At 37.0% G+C, this 17,779-nt stretch overlaps 1 protein-coding gene across 2 annotated transcripts in view; it reads right to left on the reverse strand.

The window, feature by feature from the left end:
* The window catches only part of LOC306860986 (histone deacetylase 7-like), an 87,450-nt gene extending 71,398 nt beyond the window's left edge, over window positions 1-16,052 (reverse strand). Inside the window, exon 1 of one of the 2 annotated variants that reach the window (XM_079403027.1) lies at window positions 15,723-16,052. In XM_079403027.1, coding sequence (XP_079259153.1) covers window positions 15,723-15,741 — 19 coding nt within the window. In that variant the 5' untranslated portion in view covers window positions 15,742-16,052. The remainder of the gene's footprint in view (window positions 1-15,722) is intronic. The other variant, XM_079403026.1, reaches the window with a different exon arrangement.
* Window positions 16,053-17,779: the final 1,727 nt, after the last annotated feature.

A 17,779-nucleotide genomic window follows, 5' to 3' on the forward strand; every position in this document is an offset into this window, starting at 1 on the left:
AGAGTAATGAGTGATGATTTCCATCCACCACTGATCGGTAAAATGATCAGTCATCTTTACTGTGATTATTCTCAATGGTGTTTGTTAAGTCAAGCATCGCTATAACTACTGCTCCAGGTATGACTGGGCATAAAATTTGGTGATAAAATCCTGCAAAAATACACTGAAGGAGCACCCTGATCCAAATCTGGAGATAAAAATATCCTAGAGTCTATTCTAGAAACATTCAAGCAAGAGCAGCCACTGAACACCCTAGTAACCTCATAGCAACACACTCAGACCACTTACAACACCCAGAAAATCAGTGCACCTTAATGACTGAACAGTCCCTTGCAACCCACCAGAACACCCTAACAACTACATTGCCATGCATTAACAACCACTCAAAACACCTTAATTACTGCATAGCAATGCCCTAGCAACAACCCAGAACACCCTAGCATTGTGACAGTTCTGAATGGACGTGCATCACTCACATTTTCTCGAAGTCTCAGGAAGATATTCGTAAATAGAAAATGTTTCATACAGTAAGATGAAGACCAATCTCACCACCACAGAGCAACATTCGAACAACTGTTCAGAACACCTAAATGATGGCATAGCAACGCCCTGGTAACCAGCCAGCAACATTCGAACAACTGTTCAGAACACCTAAATGATGGCATAGCAATGCCCTGCTAACCACCCAGCAACATTCTAACAACTGTTCAAAACACCTAAATGATGGCATAGCAACGCCCTGGTAACCAGCCAGCAACATTCGAACAACTGTTCAGAACACCTAAATGATGGCATAGCAATGCCCTGCTAACCACCCAGCAACATTCTAACAACTGTTCAAAACACCTAAATGACGGCATAGCAACGTCCTGGTCACCAGCCAGAAACATTCTAACAACTGTTCAGAGCACCTTAATAATGGCATAGCAATATCCTGGAAACCACACAGCAACATTCTAACAACTATTCAGAACGCCTTAATGATGGCATAGCAACGCCTTGGTAACCACCCAGCAACATTCTAACAACTGTTCAGAACACCTAAATGACGGCATAGCAACGCCCTGGTAACCACCCAGCAACATTCTAACAACTGTTCAGAACGCCTAAATGACGGCATAGCAACGCCCTGGTCACCACCCAGCAACATTCTATCAACTGTTCAGAGCACCTTAATAATGGCATAGCAACATCCTGGAAACCACACAGCAACATTCTAACAACTATTCAGAACACCTTAATGATGGCATAGCAACGCCCTAGTAACCACCCATCAACATTCTAACAACTGTTCAGAACACCTTAATGATGGCACAGCAACACCCTGGTAACCAACCAGAACACCCTTGCAACAGTATAGTGAAATGCTAAAAAAATATTTAATTAAAAATACTGTAATGAATACATAGCAACACCCTAGCAACCACCCAGAACAGCCAGCATTGTGAGTCTCAATAGGATGTTTTTAAATGAAGAATATTACACCATAAGATGGTCAGTGTCACTTTTTTTTTTAACCTAACTCCATACTGCCATAATTATGACATTATTATTGGTGTTGTAAGAGAGAACGAGATCTGTACCTATTGTTTCACACAGAACTACTGCTCTCTCTCTCTCTCTCTCACACACACACACACATAGACTGCACAGGATTGGGAAACTGATGGCTGGGAATGCCAGCAAACCAGTCATATGAATCAACCAGATTTGATTACATCTCTGTGTGCCTCAATGTGCTCTTTCAATTTCAGCTACACTACTTTCCTCTAAAATAACACACACACACACACACACACAAACACACACACACACACACACATGATTGGGATGTGTGCTGTTATAATAGCAGCCATTGATAAGCTTTAATCGGATTCTCTGTGGCATTTGGACAGACAGTAACAGAGTCATGCACAGACCCAGCTCTGCAGGGAAATGTCAGCAGTTCAGCTCTCAGCCTCGCTGCGCCCTTTACTGCCCAACGATGTATGTTCATATCTGTGCATATGGAAGCTTGTTTCTGACACAGAATAGAAACATAAAAAAAGTTTATGACCACTTTTTCTCTCAGAATTTAGTTTTTCTGACTTTTTCTCACAATCGTGAGTTACATATCTCACGTTTCACACCTTTTTATCTCAGAATTCTGAATTTACATCTCACATTTCTTTCCGCCTCACAATAAACAATAAAAAAGGTCATTCACTTTCTTTTTCCCCAAGAGAAAATCGAAAATCTAAATAGCTTAAGCTGCATAAAAATTGTATTATTCATTTATACATTTATTTATTTAGAGAAACAAATGAGACAACTTTACAATAAGGTCTCATTTGTTAACATTAGTTAATGTATTAACTAACATGACCTAACAGTGCTCAAATATAATATTTTACAACATTTAATAATCTTTGTCCATTTTAGTTATAGATATTTGGTTGTTCATTGTTTGTTCATGTTAGTTCACAGTGCATTAACTAGCCAAATGTTAACAAACACAGCTTTTATTTGGACTTCGGTATGTTTTTCCTAAATTTGGTTGTTATTTTTTTTATTTGGTATTATTATTGTAATCGGTATTGTTGTCATTAATAATAATACTAATAATTATTATTTTTAAAATACTTTTAAGAAATCCCATATTTTAATTTATTTTAAACAATTTTTAGTACTTGTTTGTTAAAATGAATCGGATAAGAGCGGGAGATGTGGTGTGTCACGGTTTACCAGAAGGATCTGTCCCTTAAGAACCCTGCAGGAATTTGAGGAATGCTGGATAAGGAGATAGTCCTGAGAAGGACAGAGGGCAACGGGGCCAGAGAGCTACAAGGGGGAGAGGCACTGAAAACACAGAGAAAAACAGATGGAACTAAAAGAAAAGAGATGGAGTGCAAGGAAATGAGAAAAAGAGGGTGTGGAGAGAAAAGGAGAAGCGCTGAGGAGAAGGATCGCGCTCGCGTGTGTGTGTGTGTGTGTGTGATGGGAATAGGGATTATTAGGGAGGAGTATTTGAGGGTGGGGTGCAGAGCGGCGTTACACTTCAGATAATGTGACTCAAACATGACTAAAGCAAGGCAAAGCAAACACAAACTACAGCACCACAGTGTCTGACAGTTTACTTTGGCTTCAGGCTGAGACTGGCCTCCAGTCGCTAATTAAAAATCCCATGCCAGGAGTTTAAAAATGTACAAAAGCCTTGTGGGAGGTGCAGAATTCCAAGAATCTTGGAAGGGATTCAAGATCTTGGAATTTTAGGATTTGGAACTGATTTTGGCTCGACTATTACTGCTTTATTGGTTTTTCTTCAGTTGCATTGAAACCTGACTCGGGTTTTTTGGGTTGCAAGCCCTGCAAAAAAAACATGCATGGGAGAAGTGGTAAAGGTTAAGTATAGTTGGGGAATCTTTTCATTCATAATGACTGCAGCGGTGACTCACACAAACACCACTTGCCACGAGGAGCCACGTGATGAGATTTTACCGCTGTCGTGTGCATTTTACACAGACGCCAATCTTTGCGGTTCTTTCAATAGACTTATACCTTAAACAGAGTCTTCAAAGAACAAATTCAGTTTCATGAAATGAAACTTCTGCCATCATTTACTCACTCGTATGTCATTTCAAACCTGTATGACTTACTTTCTCCTTTCATACGAGACAAATCTTCACACCGCTCTTTTCCATACAATGACACTTCATAGTGATCACGGTGGAAGAGTGAATAAATTTTTCAGTGAACAACAATAAAAACTGCAATCATCACATTAAGCTATCATTTTTGGTGAACTGTCTCTTTAAGAGCTTCATAATCGTTAATTTGGCTGGGTTTATTTGGTAGTAACAGTGCCTGCAAATATACAGGAGTGGTTTAATTTCACACCCGTTCACACCCTGTTTTGTATTGTCTAATTTTATTTTCTCATAACTAGCTAAGTTGCAAATCCTGTTTGTTTTTCTAAACTGTTATTACTGTTGATATGCACATTATATATAGATTATAACATTTATTTATTTATTTGGAAATATAAACTGTAATGCTGATTAAAGACACTTGTTTTATCATCACTTGTCAATTACTGAATATTTCACATATAATTAATACTATAGAAAGATGTGTGCAAACTATGTTCCAAATTTTAGATTTTTTAAAAACAAATTAATAATTTAATTCAGCATTTAAATGACAAAAATTTGTAAAAATCAGCGATAGTACATTAATACATTTATTTATTTGTAAATAAAATCAAATTAAATTAAATGCTGTTCATTTGACCTTTCTATTTATCAAAAATATAACGCAGGACAACTGTTAACAACATAATAATAAATGTTTCTTGAGCAGTAAATCAGTATATTAGAATGATTTCTGAAGGATCACGTGACACTGAAGACTGGAGTAATGATGCTGAAAATTCAGCTTTGGTCACAGAAATAAATTAAATTTTAAAATATATTCAAATAGAAAACTGTTATTTTAAATTGTAATAATATTTCAGAATATTACACTGTAAAAAATTATCGTGATTTTAACGGTAAAAACTGTGAAAATGCTACGGTAAAAACCTGTTACATGGTTAACGGAAAGTTCCTGTAAAATTTACAGGGAAAAACCGTAAACTGACGTTCCCAGAATTCCCTGCGTTCCATTTCAAATTCTGTTTGAATTTGACGTTTTTTTCTTTGAAATAACTGTTTCTTCTTAGTTTTTTCTTATCGGTTATGTTTATTATGGTTGTATGTTACATCTAATGTTGTTAAATTAATGTTTATAGCATATTTCAGTTTAATGAGTCTCACCATGATGGTGTTTAGTGCTTGTGTGAATGACACTGTGCACCTTCTGTATATTCTATTGTTTAAAAGTTGCTTGTGATGGGCTTTGGCTCATCATGTGACTTTCTCATCATCACCTGCATTTGGTGGTTATCAGTGTATTTCAAAGGAACAAAACAGATTTCAGTACTTTAATAGGTTGGTAAATTAAGATTATATCAATTAAAGGAATTACGGTATTTAATTGTAAATTTAAGTTAAAACCGTAAAAACCTAAAACGTTGCTACCGTATTTTTTACGGTAGAATTCTGGTAACCACAGCTGCCAGTTTTTTTACCGTAAATTTTACGGATTTTTTTTTTTACAGTGTACTGTTTTTACTGAATTTTGGTTTAAATAAATTCAGCCTATCTCTCCCTCTCTGTCTCTCTCTCTATATATTTTTTCACGGTCTGTAATTAATTTTAATGATTCAATACAACAATTAAGATTGTTGCTAGGTTAATCAGTTTTATTAAAGTGCTGTGATGGGAGTAACTAGTTACATGTAATGATTTTATATAATTTAATTACAAAAAAATGTTAGTGTAATCAGTTACAGTTACTGAGAAAAAATTGCTGTTACTTATGAAAATGTTGAAGATTACAAAGGAGGTTTCATCTGAATATTTCCCGTAAAAGCTAGGATATGTTGAATAATATTAACTTGTTGCTTTGCCTGTTTTTTGCCTGATCTGCCGTTTAAAGGCCATTAAAGCCATGCTAGTCTGATGCTTTTGATTGGTTCTCATTTGGATTTTCAGCGCAGCATGTCTGCCAATCACATCAATCTACATTGCCACTGAAATCTTGAGGCTACAATCTGTCTGATTAACAGTCAAAAACATTCATTAGAAATTTAGAAAAGTAATCCAAAATGTAACCAAATGTAATCAGTTACTTTAATAAAGTGCTAACACAGAATGGAAGTCAGAGGTCACGTTGTGGCTGCTTTTATTCTAATGATGCTCAAACAGGCTGTTATCACATCATGAGCCTTTAACTCAAACACTGAAGCTAATGAGTGCAGTCGCACAACATAGTGTACACTTAAATACACGCATGCACTCATTATCAGCGACACACAGGTCACTGCGCTGGGTTTCTGCTTTTGGAAATGATGGCCAACAGTCTCACGCTCTCTTTTTTTAGTAAACAATGAAGCACAATGCACATAGAAAAACACAGGAGGATGAGGTGTGAAGATAGGCATATATGAAGTGTTTCCACGCTCTCATTCCAGTGTTTTTGGGTATGTGGGTAAGTGTGGGCAGCTCAAAGCGTATCGTTGCAGTGCTCAGAATTCAGTTACTGCTGCTGGAAACCGTTTCACATGTGAAGATCACTTACATCAGAGACCACCAGCACATCAATACACCAGTCTCTACTACATTACAGCATGGAAAAAACAGAGAACGGACAGAGTGAGGGGCTTTTCAAGAAAAATACACTCAGACAGTCCATATGTGCATTTTTTATATATATATATATATATATATATATATATATTTATAGTGTTTTAAAGGGGTCATCGGATGCCCATTTTCCACAAGTTGGTATGATACTTTAGGGTGTTAATGAAAAGTCTGTAACATAGTTTGGTTCAAATTTCTCAATGGTAGTGTAAAAATCACCTTTTTAAACCTGTCAAAAACAGCTCTTGTCAGATCAATCCGTTTTGTAGCATTTTCCTTTAAATGTTAATGAGCTCTGCTGACCACGCCCCCTCTTCCGAGCCGCTCTCTGAGTGACGGTTTACTTTAGTTGCATTCATCATGAAACTTGCTAATTAACACATTATTAGGAAAGGCGATTTGCAAAGATTTATTAAAAACCCTTATACTCACTTCTTCTATAGATGAAGCTGGATCACGATTGATTCGCTCGAACATAGACGCATTTAGGTAGATCAGGGGGCACATTCCCTTTAAAAACAAATGTAATCCTCTGCATCTTCAGCGGCTCAGATGTCGGGAGTAAATGACGACTGCTATATTCATTACTACATCCAACAACTAAACACTTCAATCACTTAATCAGAGACATCTTGTCTTTCCCTGCACCGGAGACAGACAGGTCTCAGCTCACTCAGGGCGGGTCTAAGGTAAGACGGTCTTGTCAATCAACTATCGTGGGAGCGGTCTGTACAGAACTACCTCATTCTGAGGATTTTAAAATAGGGATTTAAAAAAAAAAGAAAACTGAGTGGATTTTTATCGTTATAGGATGGATGTGTACACACACTTCCAACACACATTTATGTTAAAATAACATGTAAAGTGAATTTTGCATCCAATAACCCCTTTAAAATACTGTGCAAAAGTCTTAGGTCAGTAGTATTTTCACTAACTATTGAAATCTACCTGCAAAGCTACAGTATTGTGAAAAGATTTAGGCACTTGTGTAAAAATGCTGTAAAGTGAGGATGCTTTCAAAAATACTGTCATAAATAAATTGTATTTATCAATTAACTTCTATTAACTGTAATCAACATTTGGTGTGACCCAAATTTGCGCTTAAAACAGCTTTTGTCCGAGGTACACTTGTGCATAGTTTTTTCGAGCCCGGTTTCACGAAAATGTGTATCAATAGCACAATTTTTTTGTGCGTTTTGTGTGTTAATTATACACAGAAACTGACTTTGGCATGCATTCAGTACGCACGTGTTTGACATGGATATAAAACTGAGTTTTTGCGTGCATATCATATTTACTTTGTTGGCGTGCATATGATACGCACAAGTTGTAATTAACTTATTAATCCAGGACATATGCCTTGCAATATTATGGACTCATATTTTATCTGGAAACATTGGTTTGTGGTCAAAATGTTCTTACAAACACAGTTTTTCACTTCTCAAGATATTAATTGATGGACTGGAGTGGCGTGGATTATTGTGATGTTTTTATCAGCTGTTTGGACTTTCATTCTGACGGCACCCATTCACTGCAGAGCATCCATTGATGAACAAGTGATGTAATGATACATTTCTCCAAATCTGTTTCAACGAAGAAACAAACTCATCTACATCTTAGGGTGAATAAATATTCAACAGCTTTTTGATGAACTGTTCCTTTAAATGCCAGATGCGGTTTCAGAAAGCAAGAATTATTGTGTTTTTCTTTGAGAGACGCAATTTCTTAAATTCCCTAAAATCGTCTCTTTGAGAGATTTACAGAAAGCTTCGAGACAGATGTAAATATGGGAACCTCTAGATTAAAATGAGGAACTCCACAAAAAAGACTAAATTCAGGGAAACGGTAGTTTTTTTTTCTCAAATAAAGTGTGGTAAATGGAACTTACAATAAAATGAGTGCGTAAATCATTAGAATAAGAAAACACAGTAAAAGAAGACACAGATATAATTCACTTTTTGCCCTAATAAACCAGTCAAATAAAAGCAAGTATGATGGAAAAAGTTGTCACCATAAATGCATTCATATGACTTTATGAGGCACAGACTTTCCCGAGTGGAAACTGTAGTGAGATTTCAGTGTGCGGACCGATATGGATGGCGAAAGAGCTCGAGGCGATACGGGGGTAATTCCCAGCAAGCTTTGAGGTGGACGGGCTGTACCGCCACTGACAACATTTGACATCAATCAACAGCGGGCCCACCTTTTTCAACAACAACAATCCTGAAAAGGTGGGTGGAATAGGTGGAAAGAAAGGCTAAAAATAAAACCCAGGCTGTGTCTCTACTCGTCTTCGCTCTTCCTCGTCCTCTCTCTCGCTAACGCTCATCAGCTCCTTTCAGTGGTTATACTGTGAAGTCATCTCTACCGTATTTCAGTTCTGAAATCTGTCACACAGGAAAAACACCTAGTAGCTGCTGTATTGAAAGACAGGGCTTGAAATCGTTGGCCAGGCCAATAAACAGATCAGGGGTTGAACCAGGTGCCACTCCGTCTTTTAAACTTATAATTTAAGATTTACGTTGGAGAATTCTAGATTCTAGAATTCTACAAAACAACAATAATAATAATTATTATTATTTTCTCTAAAGTTCAGAAATTAAGGGAAAATATAGTATAGTAATATAATTATAGTATAGTCATATAGTCATATAGTAATATAACATAATTTTTGCTATATGTTTGTGCATTCTTGATATGACAGCCTTGATGAAACACAAATTTTAATAAAATTAATAAAATTATAATGAATAATAAAAAAATAATAAAAAATATAATATTTTAATAAATATATATAAAGTTAATTTACATCTGAAGCTGTTTTGTCTGTATAACATTTTTAGTTTGGCTATATGATTCTCTGAAACGGTATTATTTTAGTATAATTCTGTTTTCGATTTAATTTGGTTAAAGTTTTAGTCATTTTGTTGTAGATTTTTGTCATTATTATTATTTTTAAATATGTCTACATTTTGTTGTTTTAGTTTAATTTAACTAGTGATACTGAGAAATATTGCCTTTAATATTACATTTTTATTTAAAAAATCATGTAACATTTTACTTCTGTAATGTGCTATATATGCAAGTGAAAAACATCTTAAATCCTAATTGCAATGCAAAACGTCCACATTTAAGACGTCATACAAAAAAAAGTATTAATTTTTATCCTTAGAATAATGTGTACTGATGAATTATGCACAATAACAATAAGAAAATATTGTCAATTTTAACTTGTTAGCTCCATAACCATTTAACACCAGGCATATGAAACATTTTATCACTTTAAGTCCAGAATGTTTGTCCAACTTTTAAAAAATACTTTTGTGATGTCTTTGCACATGAGGATACGGATGAAATCGAGATGTGCAGTGAAATGCTCAACGACCACTGTGGAAAACGGGGTCAACATAGTGACACAATGGAATCCTCGACGCTTTACACGTCAGTTTCAGTAGTTATGTCGCGCAAGACGGCGGCGTGGTGATGAAGACCCTCAAGTGCATGAGTAATGCATGAGAGTTCCTGTCATGCTCTGAGTCACGTCCAGGAATCGCATGAAAACAGTCAGCCCTCCAACACACAGATAAATTGATGAAAAGAAAAAGAAAAACTGGTATAAGTGTGGACAGGTCAACAATAAATACCACCTGTGGACCAAGATGAAATGAAACCTGAGCCCAAATCATTCACGTTCTTTTTATTTCCTTATCCAGCCAGTGATCCTGATGGGGAAATGCTCACAGTAATGAAAGTATGTGTATGCAATTTTTTTTTTTTTTAATTAATTAAAAATACTATGTATTTTTTATTAACCCAAAATCTAAAGATGCCCATTTCTGCCATGGAATAAAAAAATAAAAAGGTAATTGTAACTTTATATATTAAAATTTTGACTTTGTTTTTTCAATTCTAAGAAAAAAGTTGTAAACTCAGACTTGTAAAATAAGATGTAAGATCTACTTACAAAATAACTTCTGTTATGAAAACAGAATTGCGAGAGATCAACTCAGAATTGGGAGAAATAAACTCAGAATTCTCGTGTTCCTTACGCAATTCCGAGTTTAAATCTCACAACTGAACCAACCATGAAAAATAAAGGAAAAAATTAAAAATAAATACAAAATAATAATTGTAACTTTTTGGCTTACAAGTTGAAATTTATTAAGTAGTTTATTTATTTATTATTTTTCTTTTATTTATTCATTTATTTTCTATTTGTATTATTATTATAATATTTTTTTGCAATTGTGCGCTTATATCTCACAAGCTGGAATTTGCTTCTCAGAGTGAGTTTGTATCTCGCAACTGTGTTTTAACATCTCACAGTGTTGACTTATTTCTCAGAATTGACACAAAAAAAAGTATGATTAGTGAAATATAACTCAGAATTGCAAGGAAAAAAATGTAATTACCTTTTTTTGTTTTTAATTCTGTGGCGGAAGTGGACTTCCATACAAAACAGACCTGCGGTTACAAATGAAAACTTGACCCATACCTGGTCTGAAAGCTTACAGTAGCTTTAATGTTACGAGTATATCTGTGCAATAAAAGTATGATTTGTTATGATTTCACAGCATGTTCATCATGAATCAGAGTGCTACATAGGATTTCCCTGGAAATAATTTAATAATAGCTGGCCATTCCATGTGTGTTTTTCCAGGAAAGGTTTGGCCTGCCATCAGCAGGTTTTTCCCTTCTGTACTCGACATTTGTTTAGTGATTGATAAGAAAGCGCAAAACATAATGACGTCCTCTGATTGAGAGAAAAAGCGTGAGATGGTGTTGACATTGAGATGGTTACCAGGCAAGTAAGTTTGCGCTTATGACAAATTTAACCTATGAGAAATGTAATTATGTTCAGTATCTAGGTAATACATCTCAGAGGAAATTGCCTAATTGAGGTTTCAACTTATTTAATATATTCCTCCAGAATTTCTTTAAGAAAAAATGAAATACCTACTTTGACAACTCTTAACACACAGAGTACAGTGCTTGGAAAATGTTTTAGCTCAGACTCTGACAATTTGGTTTCGGAAGAATCTGATAAGAAACTCATACAGTATATTCATGTTGAGATATCTGACTTTTGATTGCAGACCACTCACTAGATGAGATATGCAAACAATATAACACATACAATGATATGTGCACACAATATACAGAATAAACCAATGCTACTGCTTCAGAAAAGGTCACCAGGTCACTGGATAAAATGACAATCACGATGCACAAGATTATTCAGCATGCACTTCCTGTGTAACTCAACATATGCTGAGTGGTGGAAACAAATACCTAATGCTCAACAGGAAATTGATCAAAGGCAAACCACCTCATGTTTGACGAGTAGTTCATGTAAACTGAGTGTCTTATTTTGTGGTTTGAAAGCATAACAGAGACAAGAGGCTTTTCCATGCACTTATTTATTGATGTTTCCTATTTATTCAGTTCACTGAAGTCACCAGAGGAGGGCATCAAACACATGACCACATATGAGAGCAACCTTCGCATCGACTCTATAAACAAACCACTCATGTGGATAATCCCAAATTTGTTGAGGACAAAAATAGTTTTCTCATATCCTGCTCAGTATGGAGCTACACTGTCATGCCATGCTCAGAAAATATTCCAGCAATATGTCCAGGCGGTTTGTGTGAGTGATTGCAGCTGATGTTTTCTGAAAGGTTAAAAAGTTTTTGTGCCACCTGCTGATGCCTTTCCATTCCATTTATCAAATGGATTTATGAAATCAAAATTAATCTGAAATTAGAGGAAACTAGTATCACTCCATTTGCACGTTTGTTTAATACTCATGAAACCGTGCAGATGGGCTTTTTTGGGCTGTTGACTTTGATTGTGTGGACATGTGTCTGTGTGTCTGGGAATGGAGTGCTTTAAGGATCGATCTGAAAGGATGTGCAGTCAGGTGACCTCTTCACCCTCTTGACCTCAGGGCTTCATGTGAGACGGCCTCTGGGAGAACATGATGATGTGAGATCACGTTTCCTGTCACCATTTCCAGGGTTGACCGGATTAATTAGTGGTGCTGCTAAAACAAGCATCACTAAAGCTGTTGATCATAGGTTTCATTCAGTTATCAGATTTAGAATTTTTGCCTGAATGTTGAAAATAGGGTGAAACAGAATTACAAAGACTTGGGAGTAAGATTTTTGAAACAGGTCAGTAAGCAACTACCCAGAACATCAAGCAACCTCTTAACAATACCCTAAGATCCACCCAGAGAACCTAGTAACCACTTAACAACACCCTAACATCCACCCAGAGCACCTAGCAACCACTTAACAACACCCGAACATCCACTCAGAACACCTAGTAACCACTTAACAACACCCTAACATCCACCCAGAGCACCTAGCAACCACTTAACAACACCCGAACATCCACCCAGAACACCTAGTAACCACTTAGCAACTCCCTAACATCCACCCAGAACACACAGAAACCCCTTAACAACATCTACCTAGAACACCTTGCAACCACTAGCAACTCCCTAACATCCAGCCAAAACACCTAGCAACCACTTAACAACACCCTAACATCCACCCTGAACACCTAGCAACCACTTAACAACACCCCAAAATCCACCCAGAAACTTAGCAACACCCTAACATCCACTCAAAGCACCTAGCAATCACTTAACACTGACCAACAAGCAACATGCTAATATCCACCCAGAACACCTAGCAACCAATTAACAACACACTAACATCCATGTAGAACACCTAGCAACCATCCAGAACTGCCTAGCAACCACTTAGCAATTCCCAAGCAACTATTTAATGATGCCTTAGCAACACTGAACATCCTAGCCACCATTCGCCAACACATTAACTCTCACCCAGAATACCTTAGCAACATATTTGTTTATCATTGTTTGAACACAAACCCTGCCCAAAACTTATGCCACTGGCCTCCAAGCTTTCTGATTGGCTAACATGTGTCAGATTTTCATTTGCTGTTGACATTTGATTTCCCAAGACAAATATTTCATACAGTATCCGACAGGAAGTATGGACATTTTATGCAACGTATTCCAAAACAAACAGTTTGCAGCCATTTTATAGTTGTTGCTGTTTTGTTTTTTTAAGTAACGGTCCGTGAACGTCTAAGCTGATTGTATCTTTGCTACCTAAACAATGAGAGCGATATCAGTTTGCAGCATGTGGCGGTCCAGATGGACGTGCAGTTCAGTACGGTTGCCAGCAGCTGGGTGATCCTAGAGCTGCCCTCAACACTACAGTGATATTCCCAGTGGATGAGAGGATGGATACAGGACAAGCCAGCGGCCAAACAGAGAGCAACTCTTCCTGCTCAGGACAGGAAAAGCTACCGCTACTCTGTCTTATCACTAATAGCACAGGCGCTCCTGAGAGACAAGGGTACAGCAGAGAGCGGATAATGAGAGGAAGAGGGTTTTAAATTTGTGTGTAAATGAATACCCCTCGAAACCTGGGAATCTCAGGCCACTTGAGACAAGCTTGATCGCTCTGAAAACACAGACCGTACAAAGAGCAAATCTGACTTGGGTTTCACGTTAGTTCAGAAGCTACCGGGTGTCTTGCAATCGTGTCAAATTTCCAGGGTTTGGTCATCAGGGATTATGATATGCTATTCATTGAATACTTCAGCAGAAACTGGCAGCACGCATAACCAGAGCTTTTCCCTTTAAAGTTCAAAACTAAAGACTTCAACATATTACGTTTACTTCCCAATTTCGAGTTTAAAATGGGCATATAGCATAAGCAAAGCAAGCAGCCGTGAGATTTTGGGGAAACAGGCGTCTACATCAGTCTGAGGGACAAATGCATCACAAGGCTGGCCGCAAGGCCACTTCCTCATGGATGTGAGAAGAGGGCATTTCCTCCCAAATCTCCACCATTAGGTCTGCCATGCCCACAAAGCAATCAAATCCTTGAGAAAGCTCTCAATGAATGCATCTTTCAGTTTCAATTAAGAAACTTCTTTTTATTCAGTCCATGACGAGGCAAAAATATGGTAAATTATTACTCATTCCAGTTCTAGTCACTTTTAGTAGGCAAAACCTGGTTTTACAGCCTGATGACATCTTTTTAGATCTACAGGTGTGATAAAGAACCCAAAAACCAACACAGTCATCTGAAGAACTTATAACCCTTTTAGTCAACTCTTGAAAAGTGGACCTTGATAAGGAACCTTTAAGAGCATCCCTTGCAGCAGATATCCAATCATATTCCTCCCACCCAGAACACACACACCATCACTTTATCCTCCCTTTCCCTTTCCGCTTCCCAAACCCAAAATATTACAAATCACGTCCAAGCCATTTAAAGCCTCGCGGGAGTTCTCTTGTCTAACATCTCGAGTATTTGACACAATCATATCTGACACAAGCAATCACAGAGACAAGTGTGAACTTTTGAGGAAATATGCATCTAAATGTAATATAAATCTATAAATGTATTCTGTCACATTTATCTTATAGCACTGATTGGTGGGTTTTATGATAGTTATTCTATAATTATTGTTATATAGACAATTCTTCTCAGTGTTGCATTTATTACATTGTAATAACATGATTAATAGTCCACAAGTTCTAGTCACTTTTGGTAGGCAAAACCTGTTTTTACAGCCTGATGGATCCTTTTTATATCTACCGGTGCGTTAAAGAAGCCAAACCAATACAGTCATCTGATGAACTTATAATAACCCTTTTAGTCGACTCTTGAAAAGAAGCAGCTAAGGAAGAACCTTTAAGAGCATACATGGCAGCAGATATCCAATCTTATTCCACCCACCCAGAACACACACACCATCACTTTATCCTCCCTTTCCGCTTCCCAAACCCAAAATATTACAAATCAGGTCCAAGCCATTTAAAGCCTCCCAAGAGTTCCCCTGTCTAACATCTCGAGACATCTCTCATTTTGCCTTTTCTAAGTCATGGGACTGTTATTTGTCCCAGACTGACACAGATGCACATATGCCGTCTGACTCACTTCAACTCAGGGTGGGTCTGTTTCCAATTTTCGCACCCCTCCACCCATAAAAAGAGACGTTACCTCCAAAAACAACAAAACAAGTGAAGAAAACGGCTCACATGCTGCTAAAACTTCCCCTCCTTTTAAGACGCACACATGCACACCGAGGCAGGTAAGAAATGCCACTTTCCTTGAAACTCCTAAACTCTTATCAGCGCTTTCCTTCCCCTCTGCGCTAGAGCGTGGGAGCGCGGAGCCAGAGCGCGGAGGAGAAAACCTGCACCCACAAACAACAGGAGGAAGCCAGTAATCTGAGTCGAGGCGCTCCGAATGATCCCAGGCAGTGGGGGAAGAAAGACAGCCTGAGAAAGCCTGACAGGAAAGACTCGGAATGGACCGAGATGTCACAAAACTCAGTTGAAACTTGAGGGAAAAGTTCTAGAAACCTGAAGTGAGCTCTTGATGATGCTTCCTGTCAAATGAAATGATAGCTGAAGAGAGGGATCTTAAAACAGACACTTACCAGCAAGTTGAGCGTACATGCAGCGTGTCGAGCTCTACAGCGTGTCTATGTCCATAATCTAATGTCTCACGGTGTCCAGCCAGCGCAGTCAGTGTCCACAACAAAAGACATGAAGGAGCGAACACGGGAGGGCAGGAATGTCAAGGCTCTTAGTGAAACTGTCTCTTTCTATTTCCTCTGTTCATTCAGAGTCTACTTACACTAAATTGGCAATGCCTCTTTGCGGGAACAACTTGTTTCAGGATTCCCCAAATGTCTGAAGCTGCAAGCGGAGGAAGAAAAGGAGAGGAAAGAGAGAGAGAGTGTGTGTGTGTTTGGTGCTGAAGGGAGGGCTGGGGGGTTTGGGGAGGTGGGAGGGACGCGCTCTAAGGAGGCTAGGGCCATCTATGCCAGACAATAGCAGGAAAATGAACATCAGACACTATAAAGCAACAGTCAGATTGTTAGAAAGTGCTTATAACAACAACAGGTAATGAAATAACAACAGAACAAATGTTGATTTTGCACTTATTTTGGAAGATTCAGATATTTAATCTTATTTAAGTGTTAAAATAAAATTCACATTAAAATTATTTTTAAAAAATCTCTCCGATTTTTTCAAGTGAAGTCAAGCCACCTTTATTTATATAGCGCTTTTAACAATACATATTGTGTCAAAGCAGCTTTACAGTATTCAAAAGGAAAAATAGTGTGTAATAATGCAAACCAGTAAACACTCACCCTTGTACTTCCAAACCTGTGACTAATATTTATTTTGTGGAACATAAAAGGAGAAACTTGAATATTTTATGGTGATCGTGTTAGTAACCCCCCCCCCCCCCCCCCCCCCCCCAAAACAAAAATATAATATAAAATAAAAGAATAAGAATAAGAATAGTAAAAACAAATGCATGAAACAATAAAGGAACCATATAATAATGTTCCTAAGTCAAAACGTTCCAAAGTTTTGAGGAACCTTATTTAAGGTCACTGCACACTGAGTCCGAAATTTTCCCCATCCTTTCCTATCAAAATGCATGCTACAGATGCGAAAACGCAGAAAATCGAACCTGATCCAAATTTTTTTTGACGGGCGAAAGTTTCGGAGGCAGTGTGCAAATGTGATTGACACAACGTGAGGTCGTATTTATTTTTTAACGTGCGAAAATGTTCGACTCAGTGTGCAATGACCTTAACAGTTGAAGCTCTTAATTCTTATTCATAATTGTGTTTGTACTGAAGTGGAGGGGAAAATTCACTGAAAAAGTATTTAAATTTCAGCATCATTTCACTTCATAAGGTGTGTGAATATATTGTACCATCATGTTGACTATTTTATTATACTTTATTATACTTATGGTGTTTCTGGTCGTTGCCACTATAAACTGTCATTGCATGGAAAAGAGCTGAGTGGAGTTTCTTCAAAAATTATTTTTAATTCCATTGAAAAACTAAATCATATACATGTTTGGAACAACATAAGGGGGAATAAACAATGTATTAGATGCCCTGTGGCTATTTTTCTTGTGCTTTAAAGAAGAACACTTAATGTGTTGACTAAAGCACATTTCAAGTATCATTTGCAAAGTATATATAAAGTATAATTTTAACTGTAGTGTGTTATTCAGTATTACATTTAAAATAAATAGCCTATATTTTAGGTATACTAAATTGCAATTTCATCATTGCAAATACATAATTACAAATAAAAGTTTATTTACATACATGACAAATTTCAATAGAATTTACCTTAAATTTGAGTTTATCATAATGCTTGTCAGTACATTCATTCAGCAATACACTTTAACCACACACCAAATACAGCAGAAGTAATTATGTAAATTGCACAAAGATTTAGTCTTACTTCAGTATGTCAAAAAATACTCATAAGTTCAACTAATTGCACTAAATGTAAATTTAAACTAAATTTAATTCCAAAAACATTGCAGTTAAGTGTCTGAAAACATTATTTTCAGTTTGTTGTAAAGTATTTTAAGTATATCAGTTCCATGTTAAGTATTAAAGATATGCAGCTATATTACCATGCAGCTGAACAAATTCACACACACATCCGCAGA

The sequence above is a fragment of the Barbus barbus genome (genome assembly GCF_936440315.1).
Source record: "Barbus barbus genome assembly, chromosome: 41".
NCBI classification, from domain to species: domain Eukaryota; kingdom Metazoa; phylum Chordata; class Actinopteri; order Cypriniformes; family Cyprinidae; genus Barbus; species Barbus barbus.